The sequence below is a fragment of the Echeneis naucrates genome, chromosome 16 (assembly GCF_900963305.1).
Source record: "Echeneis naucrates chromosome 16, fEcheNa1.1, whole genome shotgun sequence".
In the NCBI taxonomy this organism is placed as follows: domain Eukaryota; kingdom Metazoa; phylum Chordata; class Actinopteri; order Carangiformes; family Echeneidae; genus Echeneis; species Echeneis naucrates.
In genome coordinates this window covers 11,807,513-11,830,274 of record NC_042526.1, presented here as the reverse complement: position 1 = coordinate 11,830,274, position 22,762 = coordinate 11,807,513, and the positions used below count along the sequence as shown (strand labels likewise).

Sequence of the window (22,762 nt, the reverse complement as noted above, 5' to 3'; positions counted from 1 at the left end):
GTCATCTTATCAGCCTCTTGCATTGTATAGTTACACTAATACAGCTACTCCGTAACTGTAACTGTCATTGTCTTTGGAGAAACAAAGAGAGGTGTGAATTTGTTTGTCTCAGATGAAGTTAGCCACTTAAACTTGATGATCATAATTTAGTGTCCATAATGGCTGATATTCCTGCAGTTTCCAAGAATGTTAATGCAGCTCATGAGAAGCAATATGCATATGTACACACACTCACACACACACGTGGTGTGGTATCAGCCAGAACATCAATGATTACAATGGCATCTTATATAAGCAGAACCAATGATGTAGACCAATATAGAGAGGAACTCAACAGGTATAAATGTTATGATATATGTGTTGATGATATGATATGTCTCATTATCTCATTTATACAATCTCAACAAGGCTTGCAAAGGAAAACATGTTTTTACAATGAGTTGAAGTACAAACTTGACTTTTTTCAGGGTGGGGTTGAAGATCCTTACATTGCACAGAAACTGTGTCTAGACATTATAAGCAAGTAAAGACATCAGGACTTGGACTCTGGGTGACTCAGGTATGGTCTCCTCTGAAAACAGCACAGCAGAGCAGAATGAACCAAAAGAAATGTACACAGAGGTACAAAGTTAGATCATAGACGTTATAAAGCTTCCCTTTCTTGTTCTTGGTTTCCATTATCTTGGGTCTGAATCATTTTTTTATGTCCTCCCGGGCTGCTCAGGCACAGAAGGAGTACGCAATTTAGTCAAAGTGTGCGTCTCATCACAGGATTTAAAGACATGTAAGCTTGCTGACAGCTCAACAGCAGAGGCCGGAGGGTCATCAGCACCTCACACCAACATTACAGGGCAGAGGGCAGCAGGGGAGCGGCCTAATACTGTCCCTCCTGGAATACAGCAGATTATACACCGCTAATTTTAACATCTGCTCACTCCTCTCTAAAGATGCAACAGGAACTCACAACATTTTACCATGAACAATCAAACTTTCCCTCCTAATCACCTCACCTGTTTGTCAGCTTTCCTGGCTTTGTTTTTGCTTTCTTTTTTTCTCTCTCTCTTGGATGGAAACGTCCATCCAAGACAAAAGCATCAACAGATTATATCATAATTAATTCATTTGCATTCTGATTGCCTAAATCCCTCTGCAGTTGTCAGGAGGTGATTATGCGACAAATATGTGTTGAATTAAAAGCTCATGGGCGCAACAGTTGTTTGCGCGCAGATGGTCAGATGGAAAAACCAGCCTCAGCAGCCCGACACACACACACACACACACACACACCGCTGCAGCCACCGGGGGATTTAAATGGGCTAATAAAGGCAGCGGCTCTGCCTGACTTTTTTTCATGGAAACACAAGCAAGCAGCGAATTAATAAACACAAACGTGCCAAAGTGCATACTAATAATAATGATAATAATATAAAAATAAACTAATAAATAATAATAAAAAAGGACACTGTCCAAACTGCCTGCAGGCGACATAAACAAAACAACTAACAGCAATGACGGTGGAGTGCGCAGTTGTTTTTTTGTTTTTTTGAACATCTTTGCTTTTGTTTTTCTTTCTCTTTCTTTTCTAGCTGCCTGCACGTTACAGAAAAGTGAGAGAGTGGACTCACCAGTGCGGCTGGAGGATCAGCTCTGTGCTTTGGAGATGGATGATAAGACGCGCGGGACGCGCAGCCTGGAGACGGACTCAGACGGTGGACAATCCGCGCGCGCTCCCGGAACCCCTGGCTTAACACGCGCGCGCACATAGCGGCTAATTCCCTGACCGTTCCATAAGAGAGGAAGGGAAGGTGCGATGCACGCTACCGCTGCAGGGGGTGTGTGTGCGTGTCTGTGTGTAAAAGGTGGCAGAAGTTGGCCTGAGCTGAAACTGGACCTGACCCACCCTCTGTAGACAAACACCAAAGGCGACACACAAATAAATACAGCAAATAGCACTTCGATTGTTGATGTAGCAACAGTTTATTTTTGTTTACCAAATGTTTTGTTGTACTTAGCTACCGCTGTGGACTAAATGCATTGTTATATTCCACTACTGCCTTTATTGCTCACTCTATTGCTATTCATTTTTTTTTATTTCCAACTGTTTCATAGTTAATCTCACATGAAAAGGAAAATCTGGAAAGGACTACTCCACATCTCTAATATCTAATTATCATACACAATCTCTACACAGTTGTACAATAAAAAAAAATGGTCAGGCTATAAGACAGACAAAAACTTGTGCTCATAGAAACTTGCAGGCTTGCTTTATTGTTATTTGTTGCGATTTTATATGGATTCATTTTAGTTGGATGCATCTACTGTTATAAACTCTCCCTCTCTAGCTGCAGTGTTTGGACAGACAGTCACAAGAAGAGACGGACAGGACAGTGTGGTGGCTGCGGGTACCGTTGGCACAAAGGATGGGAACGCTGAGAGGCTCTGTCTTCACAGCAGCACAGCACACACACTCCTGCTCCACAGAGGCCTTCTCCAGAGAGAACATGGACTTGCTGTGACATTTTCCCTGACAGACAGAAAGGGTGAGAGGTGATGGATAACATTGTGATTTCATTGAACTTTGCAGGCTCATCCTAGGGAGAAAAAGTATTATTCAACACCAAAAATTTATGTGTGTGTGTGTTGTTTCTTACCTCACAGTAATACAGTTCTATCTGGTTCTCTGACTGGCAATCATCCACTTTGATGTAGTTAAGTGTTCCCACCACCTTCCGGCACTGTGGCTCCGTACCTTCACAGATGCACACACTCTTTTTAATATCAAAGCTTCAGGATTTTTCAGAAGAGTGCACCAGTGTTGCAGAGAGCACAGATCAACTTACACATCTCACAGCAGGTTGTTCCAATCTGGCTAACTTTCCCCTGAAAACAAACAGATAAGAAGAAAAAAAACGTAAAAATGTGCTGGCAGAAGCTGTATTGTTGGTGTGGGAATGAGTTTGTGTAATGGTCGTACCCCTTCATCCAGACAGGCTTGGCGGTTAAAAGGAGGGCAGGTGGTCACTTTGTTCTGCAGCACAAGATCTCCTTTCCTGTTTACACCACAGGAGTATAAGTTGCAGCCATCTTGGCTAGTAGTGTTCACCTGGAGGAATATGGAGCATGTATGTAACACCACTACTGCTGAGACACTTCATTTTAAAATGTATCAGAGGTAAATGGAATGAATGAAAACAAAATTGTTCAAGTATAACTTGTTCAGTATAATACTGTGGCACAGAGAATTATGTATTACTGCAGAGCATGTTATTTATATCATATGGCATAGTATAGTACCGTCCAGTATAATATTCTATAGTATAAGATAATATTATGCAGTATACAGTATAATATAGCATAGTATAGCAAAGCATTGTAGAGTACTGCACTGTATAGTGTACATAGTACAGTAAAGTTTATACACTACACTATTATCATACATTTTTAATTCAACTGTAAATAATTGCAACAGTATGTCTGCATTTTGTGTGTGTGACAATGTTAATCATAACAAAGGTATGGCATTTTACACAAAGCACCCACCTGCAAACTCATCAGCGTTCCATCTGGTTTCTGCATGATGCAGGCAGTGGGAACACAATGACCACAGCAAGCACCTTCCTCCGTCTGCAGCGTGTAGCCCTGAAAATATCATGGTTAGAATAATGCATGTTAGCTAATATATGAAGTCATCAGAGGAACGTTGCTGTAAATACAGACACATAAATGTGACTAGACCATTTTCTGCTAATTAATAATTCCAATTCAGTTCAATTTAACGATGAACAAGGAGGAAATGTAATGCTAGAGTTAGAGAATATTTGATAACAACAATGGACATTTAAATGTATTAGTTAGTTATGACGATGACAAACAGTGATAGGGATAAAAAAATTTTGGATGGCTTGATGGATGTTACCATGGGGCAAGTGGGACAGCTGGTTCTCCTGCAGGACAGTCTGTATTTCTTCATGGCGCCATTCTCTACCATACATTCACAGTGTGTGCACACATCCACCATTATCTTCTCCCCTGACTGCACAAACACAGATACAGATAGTCCAGTAAAAGTAATATTTGAAGTTCTCTTATGTGTATGTGATAGAAGAGTGTTGTTTTCTGTTCAACTTACTGCTATTACAGAGCTGTTGAGTAAACAGGCATCTAAAGGAGCTGTAGAGAAAAGCAAATATTTGTACTGCAATTTTTTTAACAGTATATATTAAGCCGTAGGCTTTTAACGGTCAAATTAGGGACAATTAGGCAGGAATAAGATGAGAGAGTCCTCTGCTGGACAGAAGCTGCAACTGCAACTCAGTATATTGACTGTATGTGATGGTATGTGACTATGGGAGGGAAAAGATTAATAAGTCATGAGTCATGAGGCTTTTGAAATAACAACCACTAGTTTGTTCAGTACAAAACGCTGTGACTGCGAGTAATTTCACATGAATATGTATGTGTTTACCACAGTGGCAGCGGGGGCAGCAGTCCTGGGTTTCACAGTGTAACTCTGTTCCCAAAGGGCAGGAGGGAGTGTCCATAACTGAGCAGCTCATGTTAGTTGCTGAGATGAACACTTCATCTTTCACTTTCACACACTCGTGTAACACACATTTATCATGTGGTGACTGCCATACCTCGCCCACCTATAAACAAAAACAGTTGATATTCTAAGCATCTTCAAAAACAGAGGACTCTTCAACAGGTTCTTTTTTTGGATCTGTGTTCACAGTCAGAACAAGCAGCACGATTGTTATCTGACAGGAAATCATGATCAAGTCACTCCACATTATCACTTCAACATGTTAATTTTTAACACACGTACATGTCTGAGGCTTCCCCCAATCAGAGTGTCTCCTCGCATCTCTCCTTCTGACTCCACACAACTGGTTGGTTTACACTTCCCACAGCACTCTCCTTTTGATAAAATGTATGTTGAGCCCTGAAATGAAAAATAAACATATGATACGTATGAACTACCAAAGACTTTGCATCTTCATACGAAGACATTACATTTTTGGTTCTTTTTGGCATTACACTTAATTTTGCTGAACCTGTGAGCCTCATTCTTGTCTTTGTCATCTTGTGGCCACCAAAGCAAATTTCAATGATCAGTGTACAATCAAAATTGACAGCAATTCCCACAAACATGTATAAAATTATAGCTTGGGTCTCAGCTGTGAAATCATCATGTAACTGTGAATGCTTAGCGTTTTCTTTTTCATGTGTACGTGTGTATCCGTCACCTGAGGGCAGGTCCGATCACAGACCGGTGGGGTGCACTGAGCAGTGTGCAGAGATGTCTCCTTGTCCTTCAGCTGTGTACACCTGCACTTCTCACATCCTTCCTCCCATTCACGTCCCACTGGGTGAATCACCCCACTAACAACACACACCTGGATGGACACAATATTGAAAAAGGAAAAGTTTTCGAAAAAGTTTAAAACAGCAACAGAACAGATGGTCCTTTTTCCCTAAAAGTTTCATGAAGACACAAACTCGCCTTGTCTGGCAGGCAGTTGATTTCTGTGCAGCCACAGTCATCTGTGGTGGAGGATGTAATGTACCCTGCAGGGCAGGTGCGGGTGGAGTTTTGACAACTGCACACACATTCAAACACATCACAACACTTTGTCTTTTTGACTGACAGCTGGCGATGTGTGGGACACGCAGGGGGAGCTTGCAGTGAACATTCCTCTTTCTTGCAGACTGAAACAGAATAGAGATGAAGAGAAGCATGTCAAGCAGATCAGACAATTGTATGCTCTGTTTTATATTTCATTATTCCCATGTGTTCCACAGGAAAGCCACGAGTGACTTACCACACTCGTGTACGGGCTGGCATTCCCCAGGGTTTTTCAGAATCAGGGTCTGACCATCCTCACAGCGGGGCACTTCAGGCGGGTCACAATTCACCAGATCACACACTTAAAATTCAGAGTGAGACAGTCTATTGAAGGTGGGCGATATATGGAAGTCCCTGATAAATACAGAGTATAGAAATTTTCGGTTCCAGTAATTTAAATGGTTTTCCTTATATGAGATGATAAAAGTTTTAACTCTATGTCGCCATATAGGCATAGATCATGTGCATCACATATTGAGCAGTGACAGATCTGTTGTGCTTGTTTGATTAAGGTAATCCTGGACCTGGAAATAATAACATCATATTTATATGCCATTTTCTGTTTTTTCACATACCACATTCATACTCTGGGCAGCACTTTGAGTCCTTCTTTGCTCTCAGGGTCTCACAAGCTCCACACACTGGACCTACACATGTTCATATAATATATACATATATGACACGTACAGCCTTCATTCAAAATGTTGTAAACTCACACTGCAAAATGATTAAGGTTGCTTAAAACCAGAAAACACAGATGCAGTGAGCTTAAATACGCAACAGAAAGAGAAGTGGAGCTTACGTGTGACATCATTGCAAGGCCGGGCGGTACAGTTGATGCGTTGTTGGTCCAAACACATGCAAATCAGACATGGGTTGTTGTCTGGTACCCAACTCTGCATATACTGTCAAACCAAAAGCAAACCATGGCTCCTTTTAATGCATTAGTTGGTCATGTGAAATTAACACTAGAGGGAGCTCACTGCAGACTTTAATGGAGAGCATGTTGATTGACCTATTATATTCTATCAGCAGGTGTTTTTCCATAACTAAGAGGTCGATTCCCTAACACATGCATCCAACTCACCATATATGTGTGTCCATGGGGATCGACACACTGTGTGCATGCTTCTTGTGATACACACTTTCCTTGATGCAAAACCATCCCTCCAGTACAGAAACAGCCCTCAGTAGGTGTGTCCATACAGAATGTCTCGTTACCCCTGGCAACCGACCAGTCACCAGGCAACGACTGTATGCTGCCACAGTCCTCTACACAACCTGTCCGACATGCATCATACTCCATGGAGCTGGGGCACGCTAATGCTGTAACACAAATGAAGCGAAAGTTTATGTTAAAGCTTAAAATGTGTCCACTGCAGCCATCAAGGTGCAAAACATTTACACATAAGTGACTTACGGCAGAGGTGTGGGCTTCTCCAGTCCACACACACGTCTCTCTGTCTGCAGAGGCGTGCATAGGCAGAGATGAGCTCGCACACATCTGTGTCCTCACATGCCTGTTCCTCACACTTGGAAAGGAATACCTGGACGGGAATGTGCTCATGGCACGGTTGAAACACCTCAGAACGTAAGGCCTGACATCCCATTACTGCTCCAGACACACACACTGCCTTCCGTTTTTGCAAACACACACCACCATCTACAGCCACAGTCCAGTCTGAGATGAAGGCAGGCTGGTTGGTGGTTGAGCTGCCATTACGTAAAGACAGGATGTCAGCTTTCTCCCCTGAACAGGCACCTGAAGGAAAGAAAGAAACAATAATCAAACACTACAAGACAAAGAAACGGTTACACTATGAAAGATGGAAATGAGGATCTTATTTCATTTACCACAGAGCCCAGCAGTCGGATCAGTTGCCGTGGAACTCAGCAATGTGATGGTGAACTCGTTGCTCTGAGGAGTGAACGTCAGAACATATCCGTGGTTTGATTTCAGCTGCAGCATCACTCCTCCATAACGCACAAGCTCCAGGCCACCATATCGCCATGGCAGTGCAAGCTCTTCTTGATCAATCATTGCCTGCTCAAACACAAACACATGCAGTGAGTAATTAAACCATTACAGGCTCACTTATAATGATCAATCTCAGTGTCTGCACACACAGCTCTCACAAACCGCTTACCCTCATATCATCCATCAGCAACAGTTTATGCGGGCCATGAATCACTTCCATGGATTTCATGCAGACCTGGTTGTAATTCTCTGAGCCCAGGCAAGGCCCACTGTGGAGTTTGACCTCTGACCTTTCATTGATGCCTTTGTTGACAGTGAGAAGTGTGTAGGAGCACAATCCCTCCCCATCCAGCCTAAGGGCCAAGCCGTCAAACCTCACCACATGATTGGTGGAGCTTCCCATACACATGCCTGTCAACGCAAGGCAGCCAGGAGAGAAGACAGCGTTTGCACAGGAGTCAGGACATCACGTGATCCATTTATAACTAATATAAATAGAATGGAATGTAAGACTCCACAGTCATAGTTAACAGCTCAAATGAAAAATGTTGTGTAGTAGATCACTTTGATGTACATACAAGGGCATTCCCAGTGGCAGCCACAGGTCTCCTGGACTTTGATTGGGGGTATGTTGTTTCTGCACGCCGGTGGCTCCAGCCTGTCACAGCTTACTTTGTGATTCTCTACCGTCACTGCTCCGCTCGGGTGGCACAGGAGAGAGTGGCAGCCGTCATCCAGCAGCCATGACTCACCAGGCTGAAACACACAGAAAGAAAGATGCAGGTGTTCTAGTGGCTGTGAAAAGCGCTGTATTGCCATTACTAATGTAACTGATATTGAATGTCACTCACCTTTCTCTCATTTCCACTATCATCAACACACACTCCTGGTGGACCAGCTGAGAAACAAAGCAAATATTATCTCCTCTTCTGTCAGTAATTGTAATCACCACATTTATTCAAAATTTAACCTGTTTATTTAAACAATGAGAAAGGAATACACAAATTTATTGGGATTAATTATGGTTGCTGCACATAATTAAACTGTGGATGTGCATGTGTAAGCACCTCTGCAGATTCTCTCTGTGTAACCATGGTCCAGAGTTAGCAACATGAGTAACTGATCCATGTTGTTCAAGTGCAGCGTGTTGTCTTGGTTGCCATGGTGTCCGAGCACAGTTAGCTCACTCCTGTCGTATCCTGGTCCCACCCCAATGGGGAACACGGACACACCTGAAGAATGAGACTCTTATATTAGTGAAACTTCACTAGAACTGACATAGAAGTGTTGAAAGGACTGCATTTTGAACATATAGATTCATGGTTAGTCTATTGGTGGCTTAATTACTTGCTGCTACAGCTTCTGCAACTGCCTCTTTGACATCATCAGATGATTTGTCAGTCACTAGCATCACCACAGCTTTGGGTACACCCACCCTTCCCCCATTGCCTGGTGAGATGGATGTCTGCACAGCAAATCGCAGTGCAGATCCTGCAGACAGAAGGAACAAGTGAGACTGTGTGGGGACTTTTGCCTGCTTTCATGTGTGTGTATGCGCTTCTCACTACCTAGTGCAGAAGAGGTGGTTTTCCTTTTCTGTATGCTCTCAACCAGGCCCAGGAGGTGTGATTTGCTCTGTTCATCCTTCCAAGTGAGCTCTGCCTTGTTGGTGTCTCCGTACTGGACCACACTCACCTGAGTGCCATTCAGCCCTACACAAATGCAGTTAAATAATTGATTCAATACAGCAAAGGAAGACCTTGAGGAAGCATTAGTAGTATATACTGTATTTGCTTTACAGTTATGTTATAGAAATGGTAAAAATAAAATACCAAAAATGCTCTCAAGTGAACCCCCTATTGATATGGTAATGTTTTTACATTGTACAATATATACAATGCAATATCTATATATACAATATACACTATATAAGACTTGCCGCCAATGGGCGGCAATTTTGCTCTTGGCCTACTCAGTCAGCCTGCAAATTGCTGGGAAATATGTGCTGAAATATATGCATTACAGAAAAAAATTTTGAAAACAGGAAAGTAAAATATTACATGTCAGTAAATTGCACTACACTTTACAACATACATTAAAAACACAGTGGTGCATGTAGGTACTGAGTCACACCTACCTATATCTGAACTCTTGATGAAAGCTTTGACAAATGTCTTCATGTCTTCAAATGTGTCTCCAGCCTTCAACAGGAACAACACATCCAAAGGTTTCTTACATGGCACTATGGGAAGACATATTTACAAATGAGTAACAGCAATGGACTCACTGTAGAGTAAAGGTTAAATGAGTGTCTGTCTTATGTACCTGAGGGTGGTAGGCTGGAGAGTGTTGGGGCAACCAGGGGTGGTAGTGTGGGAAAGCGGGGCCTGACTGTGGTGTGTGTGATATTGACTATACGGTGGACTAGGGTTGTCAGACGGTTGTAGTCCTCAACCATTAGTGGTTGTTGAGGGGAGCTGTATGGGAACAGGTCAATCTCACGTACTTTTGGTCCAACTCCAATGGGATAAACCTGAGTGTTGGTGGTGGTGGACGGTGGGCGTGTCACTGTGTCAGTGGGTGGGTTCTCCGTCACAAGGAAGACAAGCTGAGGAGGGGTGGGCCCGTGTGAAGGCTGGACAGTAGCAATTTCCTGAATGGCTGTAGTGAGAGCTGCACCTGTGTTTGTCTTACTTCCACCTCTCCAACGAATCTCCCTCAGTCGTTGAAGCAGCAGCGTCCTCTGTTGCCTCAATTCCCATCGACTTATCTCCACAGTCACAGATACTGAGTACTGGATCACAGTGATGCGAATAAACTCCTCCTCTTCTGTCAGCTGTGAGATAACTTCCTCCAGGAAAAGAAGTGACTTGTTAAAATTGGCTTCACCAACTGAATCAGAGCCCTCAATTATGAATGTCACATCTTTGCCTGGAGAAATGGAAGATGGTGTTGTGGTGATAGGAGACAAGCCAGCTGGTGCAGTGGATGTTGGGGTTTTGGGATGATGTTGTGTAGGATTTGGCTCCAGACGTGGAGTTGGGGTAGTGGTGGTCGTCCCCTGGCGAGGTTTCCCCACAGTGGGCTTTGGAACTGGAGGTTTTTCCACCTCTGGCTCCAGCCCCAGGGTGCAGAGGTAATCTGTCAGCTCTAACAAACGATCAGGCAACTCGGCTGTGCTGCTAAGCACATAGGCCCTGTTGTCTGGGTTGGCCTTGGTGATGTCATTAATCTGCCCCATGTTTACCCCAGGACCCAATGCCACGGTCAGTGTGGTGATGGCTTTCTTGCGGAGCATCTTGACCAAAGCACGGACAGGACGAGGGTTGGCACTGGCAGTTAGGATGATGGCAACACGACCAGCATGCTCACGTTTGTTCTTATCATAAATGTTGATGGCCAGGTACTTGACAGCTTCGTCCAGGAAGGCAGCATCTCCTCCTGTGTAATGCAACTCACGCACAGTCTTCTTAAATATCCACTTTTGAACCTGCAGAATCATAAGACCTTTAATGTGACATTCATTTTGAGCAAGCCAGCAAAGTAGTTTATTTCTGAGCTAAATAACTCAGCTGAATTCAACACCATATACAGTGTGTGAATGAATTGTTTACACACTGTGTATATGGTGTGCACAGTATATATTTATCTACCTGCAGGTCATACGTTTTCACTCCAGAATGGTAAAGCAGCACTGTAGCTCGAGTGTGAGCTGAGCCCATGCGAAATCGTTCAACAATTCCCAGTATAAACTCTTTGGTTGTCTGAAATTCTTCTTCGCTCAGGGCTTCTGAACCATCAAGTAGGAAAGCCAGATCCATGGCACGATCACACAATCCTTCAGGCATTAAAGTGGTGAAGGGCAGAGTTGTAAAGGTGGAATAGGAGGGTGTTGGCATAGGAGTAGTGAACATGCTGGGGGAGGCACAAGCCTCACAGTTAAGGGTGTTGTTGTCACAGTGGCTATGGAGAAGGAAACAAAGCATTTTAAGATGTGCTATCATCTATTAAGTATCAATCACCAGTGATTCATCATTACTGAATGATTCAATGAAGTATTACCATATCTTGCAGTGATCTGGATCATCATGGTTAAGGATGACCTTGTTGCCGTGGGAGATTCTCTGACCCTCGTGGATACACACCTGACACTCAGATGGAGCCACACAGCGCATTGTCACCTCATCAAGCAGTTGACCTGAGATTAACAAGTTTGTTTGAGCATGTATTTAGTTATATCTGTTCTGTATTGAAATGCTGCATATAGAAATATGTGACTGTAATGTCCACTGAGTAAATTTTGCACCTGGAGGGCAGTTAGCATGGCAACCTTCCACACAGGTGAGCGAACAGTCGAGGGGATCAGGGTGCTGGCAGGTGATTGGGCAGGCAGGACCACATGTGCTATACCTCCACTGGCATAGTTCCTCCCCACCACCTGGTCCCCGGGGATTCAGCTCCTCACAGCTCATTGCTACGGAAACAAAGGGTTCAGTTTAAGTTATTATTAAAGGGTCCAATGAAATTTGGGCTCTGCATTTGACCTTTACCACTACCCACTGTACATTTCTTTCTTCAGCGATCTCTGATACCCTTAAGAAGACAGTTTCAGAATATCACAGCTGATCAGAAATGTGCATGTGTGGGACACAGAATAAACTGGAAATAGAACATCAAATGAAATCCAATGTAAATTCACCACAACTCCCAATTTAGATAGTAAACAATCAAACACAAAAATAAGTCATGCAGCCGAGACTTTTTTTTTTCCCCTAAAAACTGAGAAACAGTTTGGCACAGTAAAATTCACTTCACACTCACGGCAAAGATCATTAGATCTCCAGCTGATAGATACACCCCTCTCTGAACAAGCTTGTGCGTAGGCTGCAAGGACATCACAGAAACACGCACAGTCGCCCACGGACGGACAGGAGCATGCTGCTTCCACGCACATTTCCATGTATGGCTCTGCATCCACCTAGACCCAAACCGGAAAGGGTAAGGAAAGTGTCAAGTACATGAGAAATGGACATGGAATTAAGGGAAATCCACTGTATCTGTAATGGCACTTACTTGGCTGTTGCACTCTTTAAAGAGGGGACCAGTGATCACACGACATGACTGCTCCACTGTTACTAACTTGATAAAGTTGTCACTACAAGGAGAGGGTACCTATAGAGACAAAGACACACACAAACCTATTGATTAAGCAGTTAGCATTTACATGGTAGTGTACTATAGAATAATGTGTCTCATCCTAGTAATGAAATAGTAATTTAGGATCCAAACTAATAATTTTTCATGTTTCAGAACACCAACTGCAAATTGTTCACACTTAAAATGATGGGAGACTATTTTAAAAAGTATAATTAAATAGTTAAATTTCAATCTGTTTGTATCATACCTCACTATACACAGACAAATACTGTATAAGCAAATCATATTAACAGAGCCAATCCTAAAGTGTAATTCAATACTGAATCTAAATGTCAATCTCACACTTCAGTCAAGGTATACATATTATAATATATTGCCCACACTTTACTGTGACTTTTACCACTGCCACAATAGACATTTTTGCACGATTGAGATAAATTGTTGCTGTTAATCTTTATTTTTAATGAAAAAACTGAAGTGAAACTGTAAACTTCTCATGCTCCATTCCATATTTCATAATATGAGAGACCTAATATTTCACCTGTGTTACGTCCGCGCAGCTGGGAACAACCTTCCATGAATTCCCAAAGTGGGAACTGTCCACCTCCAGCTGGTTGTTACTGCTCATCAAATCGTTGTTGACATTTCCATCAAAGTTACCACATAAACCACACACCCGGCCCTAAACACAGTAACAGGCAGGAAACAAAAAGGGATACGTTTCATATAAGGTGTATGAGGAAAAAAAGGTGGAACCCAATATAAGTAGGGTTTGATATATATTAGTACTGTGGTGGCAAAAAGTTAACAGAGAATTTTTAACTATAAAGTCTTTACACGTCAGCTGTTTCTGTTGAGTTTTAACTAAACATTCATGCGTTTCTGTGGATAGTCAAGATATATGGTGTTCCAGAGGTCCCGACTTGCTTTCATAACAACCCCCACCAAGGTACAACACTCCCTTGAGATCTCACAGGGCCATCACAAGTAATCAACAATGTCATCAAACCCATCACAAGGACCTCTTTATTTACGGAACACTCTAACCTGTGTCAATCGGACCCTCTGCTGTATCTCAAAGTGCTGTCACAACAGGGGTCAAGCAAGCAACATATATCTATATGAATGAATACAATATAGAGTATGTAGGTACCAGATAATGCAAAACATAGCATGGGTTAAATACCAGAATTTTCTATGACAGTACCCTGTATGAAGCAGCGATGTGGACCAGGAGATGGGTTCCCTTGTCCCAGCTGAGAGAAATGTGTTTACCAAGCAGCAGGGTGTAAAACTGCCCAGATCGGATAATCTCTACACCTGAGCCCTGCAGCACCGGCCTCGTCATCTTTACCTGTAAAAGATGAACATGGCATAGATACTCATGCTAAGTGTTAAGAGTTTGGTCACGAGGCTGACATTATTTTATGTTTATGACAAAATGCATCAGAAACATGTAAACACATTTTATATATTTATTTATATATACACAGGTGACAAATCTATGGTAAATATTTTATTGATTGATGGTGACCTTGTGACCCCAGCGAACAGGCTTAAGGTTATGTCTTATCCTTTTCATTGCCACACCAAACCAGTAATTGAGTGTAATTGCACACTTGCTACAGTCGGTGGCAGTGGCACTTTGATGTGGTGTGTCTTTAAACGATGGAGATGAATAAAGACCGCGTGTATTATGTCTAAAAACTGAAGCCATGAAGCCAAAGAAATTAACAGACATTAGACTTCAATCATGCTAATAAGCCACTTGAGTTATACCATTAATCTTGTGAAACACTTCGTCATTTTTGATTAAAGAATATGCACAATTTCTTTTATTCATTTTCTTTTTGCAGGTTAAAGTGTTTTATTTGCATCCAGCATAAAACTACAGCCAAATCAATCACACAGAAAGAAAGAAAGAAAGAGAAAGTTTAAAGTGTTTTATCTGTTGTGCTCCTGACGTAATGATGCAGATAAATTATATTTATCATTTATTCATTTCCTTTAAGTTTATTTTGCAACTGGTTTAAGCAGCTGTTGCAAGTTTGTGTTGTGACTTTTTTCCCGGAGATTGATGCAGCATTCATCTTTTCTGAAAATTCGCTCAGACTGAAAACAGGGTTAATAAAGGTAATCTTTTTGTAAGTGGATCTGTATTTCTTCTTTTTAGTTTTCTTTGTTTTAGTAATGTTATGCAGAGGTGTACTTTTAACAATTTTATAGACAAACTATAGTATTAACTATAGTAGTAATACTACACTACAATAGTTATAATGTGGGGTACATAAAACAATTGAGAAGCACTGATCTGAGATGGCACATAAATAACATTAAATTGTATGTGTGTGTGGGTATCTCTGAATGTGTTACCTCTCCATGCTGCATTACAATCAATCCTCCTTGGTAGAAAACTTTAATCGCCTTTGCACAGCGATGTCCCACAATTCCACAGGCCTCATTCTCCACCAGAACCCTGAATGAACCGTCTCCTCCATTGCACAAATCCTAGGAAGAGAAAAGTAGATAATGGACGGGAGAGAAAATGTTTTTTTCTATTTTTTATTCCACTGTTGAATTCATCCTAAAACTCTTTCTGAATCTCTCTCTCTTACCTGGACCAGGACATATTGACAGAGGCCAGGGAAGGAGTATTTTAGGCCATCAAATGATATGTAATGACTCTCGCCTATGGTGCGGCACACACCATCGCACACCTTCTCTGTGCAGCGCCACTTTCTGTTCTCACATGTACTGTAAAACCAAAATAGATAGCATTGAGCAAGCAGGCTGCAGATAGTATCTCTCATAGCCAAATATGCAACTCATCTTTTTACCAGGTGTTGCAGTCCACAGAGATGGTCTGTCCTGATGTATATGGCCTGTTGTTATGGTAACAGGGACATTGCTCTGGTGCAATGCAGTCTCTGCGGTGACGTACCTGAAAATTGATTCATTAATCAATCACTATACTATACTCTCTTAAAGTTTATTGGTGCTTTAACCACACACACATGCAAAAGTGCACACATATAACCTACCGTGCCAGGCGGACAGAGGCAGCCAGGGATGCAGGCGAGACTGACACAGGGCAGATCCATGTTCTGGCAGGTCCTGGCACACTCAAGGCCTTTTTCTCCAGCATTGCACTCTGCATGAGTTAATGGTGGGGGACACTGGGCTGACCTCCGCTCTGTGTGCAGGGAAACAGGATTAGTTGAAATTTCTAGTCAACTTTCAAAAACATAAAACTTTCCTGAGGCTATAAAGAAATAGCAGAGCAGGTTAACTTTTTAAGTGAAATTGGGATGACAAGTAGTTCACGGCGTACTGCAGCAAATATCCAAACACAGCTGGTCAAATGGAAGATACAACCCAAATTTTCTTAAAAACACAGACATTTACACAAAAAATAGGCTTTTGGACGTAATTGTATTTGTACCTCTGGATGGTGCCAGGTCATCATCGTAGAAGAGGTCAGATAGTAAATTACTTGTTTCAGAGGAGCTGCAGCGCATGGAGCCATTCTCACAGTAGCTACAAACACAAGTAAGGACAAATACAAAAAATATAAGTAAAGATAATATAACTAGACTAGTTTCTGAATATTCAAATGCACAGTATCTGACCAAATGCTGTTGTGATCCGCATAGACATCACCAGGTTGGTAGAGCTGTCCATCATGCATGCAGGAGCACAGGTCGGCAGGCACACACTCTCCAGTTTCGCTCAGGTACATTCCAGCAGGGCAGAAACAGCCCTCTTCACACAACTTCTCCCCCTCACAGCCAGGCTCAGCCCCAGACAGAGCACGGCATGTGCGATCACATGGACTACCACAGGCCTCATACACTTGGTCTTCGGGGCACTGCAACGCTGACAAAACCAAACCAGGCCCTCCTCCGATCAGTCATTTGTTGTCACTTAAACTGTCTTTTTATATCCAAAATAATTTTTTATCTGCCGCTTATGTTCTGATTTGAAATTTTGATTACGAACATTTTATTGCTGACTTTTGCATTTGCATTAATAGTAAGAATGACTATAAACCAGTTACCACAGACTGAGGGAGACCTCCAGCTGAGCAGCACTCCTCTGGCAGTGCATGCAGCAGCATAAGCAGCCAGAGCTGAGCAGAGGCACTCCTCCCCATCCGCACATGAACACACATCATAACGGCAGAACCGCTGGAATGGAGCCGGGTTCACCAAAAAGTGGCATGCACTGAACACTTCAGACATCATCATCGAACATGCCTCCTCTGCAAAATGTACTGAAACGCATGGGAGGATTAGAAATTAGAGTTTAGTCTAAATGTCCATTCTGTGTGTATATATATAAATTCATATATACCTCTTTTGGGATTAGTGGCACAGGGATCAGTCACGTGCTTGTATGTGGATTCACAATCTCCATTGATCCTCCAGGATTGGCCAAAAGCCTGAGGGCTTGCCTCCACCAAGCCAGAAGCAGAAAGGAAGTCGTCACCTTGGTTACCATTGAAGTTACCACAGAGACCACAGGTCTGCCCCGCCCATCTTGGTCCAAGCTGTGGTAGGTGACAGAAGTTGCTTATCTTTTCACACATGTATCATCACTGAAACTACTTTTAATCATAAACATACAACACCTTTAGGAGCACTCGGCCCTTCCCATCCCAATCAAGGCGAAAGCCATCACCAAACTTTACATGTACAGAAGACTGGACAGATCTTTGGATATAGAGATGGCCTGTAAAATTACACACAATAATTTACTACAAATGATATAAAATTCTACTATTTGATGTTTTTGCCGAAATCAACATAATCAAAAAGGGTTTAACATATTATTATTAGTAATAGTAGAAGTAGTAGGTTTTGACTGAAAGTCTGAAATAAAGTTGCCTAGAGGAAATAAATTTGACTAGAGGAAATATACAATCCAATTCCTGTCCACTCATCCACCAAAGCAGCTTACCATGATGCATAGGTGTCTGAATGTCCATGCTGTTGACAGAGACAATTCCACCATGCTTCAGCTTCACTGTCATGTCCTCCAGAGCTGGCAGGGTGAGAGTCACTGAGCGTGTGCAAACTGCATCCTGATCATCTGCACACTAAAACACAACATCGGTAAACAGCAGAAATACTGTAGATGACAAGAAGTGAGTGGTGGCAACATAACAATCCAGGGTGATATGATTTGTGCAAGAGAATTTTTTTTTCTAAATTGTGTGGGAGTTGCTCTTCATTACCTGTACATTCTCAATGATGACAGAAAAGCCGCTGTCTGCACAGTCTCTTGCCATCAGGAACTGACAATGGCCAGTGAAGGTGAAGAACTTATTGTCAAAGGTCTTAAAGTGAGACTGACCCACGACCAAACATTCACCTTTACAAAGAGAACACACAAAAAAAATTATAAGAAAGTATTAGTAACTCACAACCAGGAGGATGTGTAATTAAGTGCATTAACTTAATGCACTTAGACTGTAGATGTCTCTCACCAGGGCAGCCTTCATTGGTACATTCCCAAGAACCGTGACGGCAAACACTGCGGGACAGGACAATTCATGAACAGTTTGGATTGATTGGTAATTCTCTGAATGTACTTCATGCAATATTTGGCCTCTCATTGTGTCTTCTCACCAAGTGTTACAGTCCTGAGACACGGAGGATCCTGGAGGAAAATGTCTTCCCATGTGCAAACATGAACATTCAGAGATCTCAACACAGCGATTCCCATCCAAGACTTTACCCACTGAAAAACACAAATACAAACTATGCCACAGCTACTAGTGACAGATAGAGCAATAAAGGGAGATGTACTGAATGAGAGGGTACCAGGGCATGTACAGCCGTCCACACACTCCTCCTTGCAGACCTCCTGGATATTGAGACTATGGCAGTTTGTGGAGCAGGACTTGGTGCATTCACTGTACTGCATCCCAATTGGACACTTGGGGACTGTATATGCAAAAAGACATATATAGATCACAGATGTAGCTTTATAGCTTACTATTACCTTTCACAGACTGACCAACTTACAGCAGCTGCTCTCCTCAAGCCAGCCTTGAAGAAGTATCCCATGGGCGTGGCATGTGCGGGCATACTCCAACAGGATCGGACAGTAGCAGTCTTCTCCGTCCTTGTGGTTGCAGTGACACGCCTCCTCCTGACACAACAACAGGAAGGCCTCAGGAGAGACCATGTGGGCACAGTGTAGGAAAACACTGGAGGTCTGGAGCACACTGCAGCTGGACAAAATCTACACAAACAGAGATAGACACACACAGACCAGTTGACTTATATATTAATTTCTGTTTACTTTTGGTGGTTAAAGGATTTCATTAGTAGAACTGAAAAAAATAAATATTCTTGCAAAAACAGGTTGATCTTTTCATATCAACCCACTCACAGCAACTGCATGTTACACCACTGCATCTCTACCAGTCAGAATTGTTGGCCTACCAGCAGTTTCATTTTAAAGAGATTGGGGTCTCATGCCCATCTGCACGTATGCTGTATGCATAAGACCAGTCCCAGTCAAATGCTGACACAATGATGCAGTGTTTTGGAGAATTTCATGCTAGCTTTTATTAGAAATCTTACAGCTTAGTGGAGAAAGAAAATGGAAGCCCTCAGAACTGAAAACATTGTGGTTCGTGGTTTGTATCTTAACCTTTAAAGGACCTGAAGCAACCCAAGAGATTTCAAGACATAGGCCAAAATTTTACCTTTTAAAAAATATTACTGCTTTAAGGGGAAAAAATCAGTTAGTAAACACAATCTTAGCAATTCTGCCATAGCACCACATAGTAACTTGCAGATGTTCTAACAAATGTATGTTTATTTGTGCGTGTGTGTGCATACTCACCGCTGAAGTGTCTTTGGTGCTGTTACAGGACTGGCCAGAGGTTGAGACACGTCGGCAGGACTGATCAGCCCCCTTCACTGCCCATGAATTTGCGAAATCATAACTGTCCTCTGTTAGGAATCCTGAAAACACACAGACACAGAGGCAGACAAACACACACTTAGTTGAATTTGTAAATATTACTTATAGAAAATAGAGTTTGATTGCATTAAATGGTGATGTAATTACTTTGGATATTGGTGTTTTGTTATTGAGGGATAGTTCTCTTTGTTGACTCAAATATGTGTGTTATTTTTGATTGAACCATCCTCCCATCATCAGATTGATACACTTTGGCAGCCACTAATTGGCTAATTCATTCAACTCATCTGGACATGGTCAGTTTCATGAAGAAAATGGCCTGGCCTGTGTGGAGCTTGCATATTCTCCCAGTGCCTGCGTGGGTTTCCTCTGGGTACTCCAGTTTCCTCCCACCATCGAAAGACATTGTGTTTGGGTTAGTTGGTGACTCTAAATTCTATGTGGGTCTGAGTGTGAGTGGTTGTTGGTCTCTGTGTGTTGGCCCTATAACAGACTGGCGACCTGTCCAGGGTGTAGCCCGCCCTTGCCCAGAAGTTGGCTGGGATTGGCTCCAACACCCCCCCATGACCCGGAAACAGATAAGCGGTAGAAGATGAGTGATTAAGTGAACAAAGCCAATTCAGTTTGGTCTGTGTTTATCTAGAGGCGCCTTCACCTTGCCGGTGGATGAGAAGTCTGGTCTCTTCAACTTGGCTGCAGTTAAATATAATGCAAATTCTTCATTATTCTCTTTTTCAGCTATATATATAGGCTAGTTTAACTGGTATGTTATCTTGAATAAATGTCTCATTAATATATTTTTTTTTAGGGGAACATAACAAACCTTAAGCAAAAACGGAAAACAGACATAACTAAAAATGTTGAGTTTACTAGATGGGCAAAAGTTGTCTTATTATTTTGATTATTACCATTATTATCTGCATTTGATTAGCATCAAGTAAATTTCACTCAGATGCAGTTCTACATCATTAGCAATTATTTATTGCATGCCTTAAATTTTTTGGTGAACACACACACAAACATATGAATAAGTTGACAGATTTCTCCTTAATCTCAACATACCACTACTGTTTCCCTTGCTTTCCCTTGTTATCTTTTCCTGTACTAGGTTGCTATTCTTCCTGTTTCTGACTGCCAGTGACTCAAATCATTTCCTTAATTCCAGTAATAATGGACCCTCCCTATTTTGTCTTCACTCTCAAACATCCAAGTATCTGACATACGCATAGTTAGAGCGTTTTGACTCTGCTAATTTCCCCACATGCACCTACCCTCTTGAGCAGTATATTCATCAGCTGGTACAGAGTTGAAGTTTCCACAGAGGCCACAGGTTTGGTTGAAATGGTGCTTAGTCAGGGTCAATGCGATGTTTGCTGCATTATCAATGGTTACAGTGAAGCCAAATTCCTCACTCCAGAGCTTATAAGACCCCAGCTCAGAGCCCACAAACACAGCATGAGATGCGTAAGGCAGAGACAGTCTGCAAAAAGGAGACACACAGGAAAATTGTGGGCTGTGGGTTTTCTGCTGTTGCAATTAACTTTTGCATGAGAACTTAAACATGTAGTGAGCTACCTTTTTTCTCCTTGTGTGAGCTGTCCATTTACAGAAAGGTGCAACTCCCAGGCATCTCCCAGAAACAAAGTGACACCCGTTCTTTTGCCATTGACAAAATCCCCTGTAGATGCACAATATTTTTTGTTTTACTATATGGATACAACACCCTGGAACACAAGGCTGTATTTTGAGTCTGCATAAAATTAAAAATTAAATAAAATCAAAATAAGCAAACAGCACTTACAGTCAAAGATATTGCCACACGAGAAACACGAAATCACACAATCAAACCCATACAATGTACACTTCATACTGAAATGCACAGGATGAACAGCGGACATCATTAGAATTCAAACCTGTTTTTGTCTGTATTGAATAGTCTATGACTCACCCAGAAGTGTGAAGGAACGATGGTTGCAGTCCCCAGCCAGTAGATAGCTGCAATCGCCAGGAAACTCATACAAAACCCCATCAAATGTGTGGATGTGGTGTCGTCCGAACAGACTGCATCTCCCTGTCATACCTGCCACACATGCTGTGCACACAAAATAAACCAATATGCAATTAATTGAAGAAATTTTATATGACTGATAACACTGTAACACTGTTACTTTGGTTACTCCTAAAGAATCTGGACATTTGATATGACATATACCTGTCAGATGCAGGAGAACCCAAATTTCTCGCCAATAGCTCTTCGCAGACCCCTGAGAAGCACAGATAATCACTATCAGCCATACCAACATTGCCATCATACTCTCAAGGAAAAATAGAGTATTATTTTGTGAAAGAGCTTTTGACTGCTTTCAGTAACCATCTTTCTCCAGTTCTCCAAAGTTAGTCCTACCTCCATGGTCCAGATTCAGGTAATTCACAGAGTTGCAAAGAAAAGGCGGACAATCCAGAATCAGACAATCCAAATATTGCACATTCAGACCTCAGTCAGGACATGATGATACAATATGATTGTCTGTGTCAAATTTATGCTCAACTCTGGGATCGATAAAGTAACAATCTATCTATCTAACTAAGAAACGGGTCAAGCCCTTTGTCACACAAAAAAAACACTCATGCACACTTGAAGCTGTATTTTATACCGAAGAAAATACACACGCCCAATTATACATGGCCTTAGCTTAAAGTCCCTCCCTTCACCAGGTTATGTTAAGAAGGGCAGAAATCATTCTGTCCACAACTCAGTGCCCGCGGACTGACACCATCAAACAGATTCAGCAGGACAATACCAGGATATACCCACTGATCGCCTGGCTGAGTGATTAGTCTACACATGCGTATCTGTATCGGTGCCAACCTAAACAAGTCTTGTGGAAAACACACTTACTGGTGATATCTCACGCAATAACACTGCTTTGGTGTTGTCACACAAACACATGACTAAGCTGTGCTAAAATTATACAAATAAACACTCACACAGACATGGGACATGGGGTTTCTCATGTGGCCCCATGTGACACTGGGAACATACTTTGATCCATACTCTCAGG

The 22,762-nt window shown here is 42.1% G+C and overlaps 1 protein-coding gene across 2 annotated transcripts; it reads right to left on the bottom strand.

The window, feature by feature from the left end:
• Positions 1 to 1,970: 1,970 nt before the first annotated feature.
• On the bottom strand, positions 1,971 to 22,320 carry vwf (von Willebrand factor). Of its 2 annotated transcripts, XM_029523011.1 has the most exons (53): positions 22,105 to 22,320; positions 21,913 to 21,964; positions 21,649 to 21,792; positions 21,276 to 21,378; positions 20,972 to 21,180; positions 19,620 to 19,741; positions 18,791 to 19,010; positions 18,587 to 18,709; positions 18,392 to 18,503; positions 18,250 to 18,296; positions 17,998 to 18,134; positions 17,721 to 17,859; positions 17,392 to 17,492; positions 17,115 to 17,310; positions 16,819 to 17,034; positions 16,391 to 16,637; positions 16,204 to 16,298; positions 15,803 to 15,954; positions 15,599 to 15,702; positions 15,377 to 15,515; positions 15,135 to 15,269; positions 13,969 to 14,115; positions 13,303 to 13,443; positions 12,678 to 12,776; positions 12,426 to 12,582; positions 11,911 to 12,078; positions 11,667 to 11,802; positions 11,258 to 11,567; positions 9,930 to 11,094; positions 9,742 to 9,846; positions 9,173 to 9,316; positions 8,952 to 9,095; positions 8,672 to 8,836; positions 8,456 to 8,502; positions 8,183 to 8,360; positions 7,774 to 8,015; positions 7,481 to 7,670; positions 7,047 to 7,388; positions 6,714 to 6,952; positions 6,429 to 6,531; positions 6,202 to 6,273; positions 5,823 to 5,927; positions 5,504 to 5,709; positions 5,247 to 5,396; positions 4,826 to 4,942; positions 4,466 to 4,646; positions 4,130 to 4,170; positions 3,917 to 4,033; positions 3,541 to 3,639; positions 2,975 to 3,103; positions 2,841 to 2,880; positions 2,652 to 2,749; positions 1,971 to 2,524 (listed from the first exon to the last, which is right to left on the bottom strand). In XM_029523011.1, exons 1-53 carry the CDS (start codon positions 22,108 to 22,110, stop codon positions 2,339 to 2,341), a joined length of 8,562 nt encoding a protein of 2,853 aa, XP_029378871.1. In that variant the 5' UTR covers positions 22,111 to 22,320; the 3' UTR covers positions 1,971 to 2,338. The 2 variants fall into 2 exon arrangements, with proteins under 2 accessions (XP_029378871.1, XP_029378872.1); XM_029523012.1 differs by lacking the exons at positions 21,913 to 21,964; positions 22,105 to 22,320 and having other exon boundaries at positions 20,972 to 21,182; positions 21,277 to 21,378; positions 21,649 to 21,788.
• Between the last annotated feature and the right edge of the window lie 442 nt (positions 22,321 to 22,762).

What these genes read in the sequence shown, in the direction of transcription:
- vwf (XM_029523011.1), bottom strand. An exon ending in TTGGGGGAAGCCTCAGACAT is followed by an intron (nt 4,647 to 4,825) that starts GTACGTGTGTTA and finishes TTTTGTTTATAG; the next exon opens with GTGGGCGAGGTATGGCAGTC. An exon ending in CTGCCCCCGCTGCCACTGTG is followed by an intron (nt 4,171 to 4,465) that starts GTAAACACATAC and finishes TTTTCTCTACAG; the next exon opens with CTCCTTTAGATGCCTGTTTA.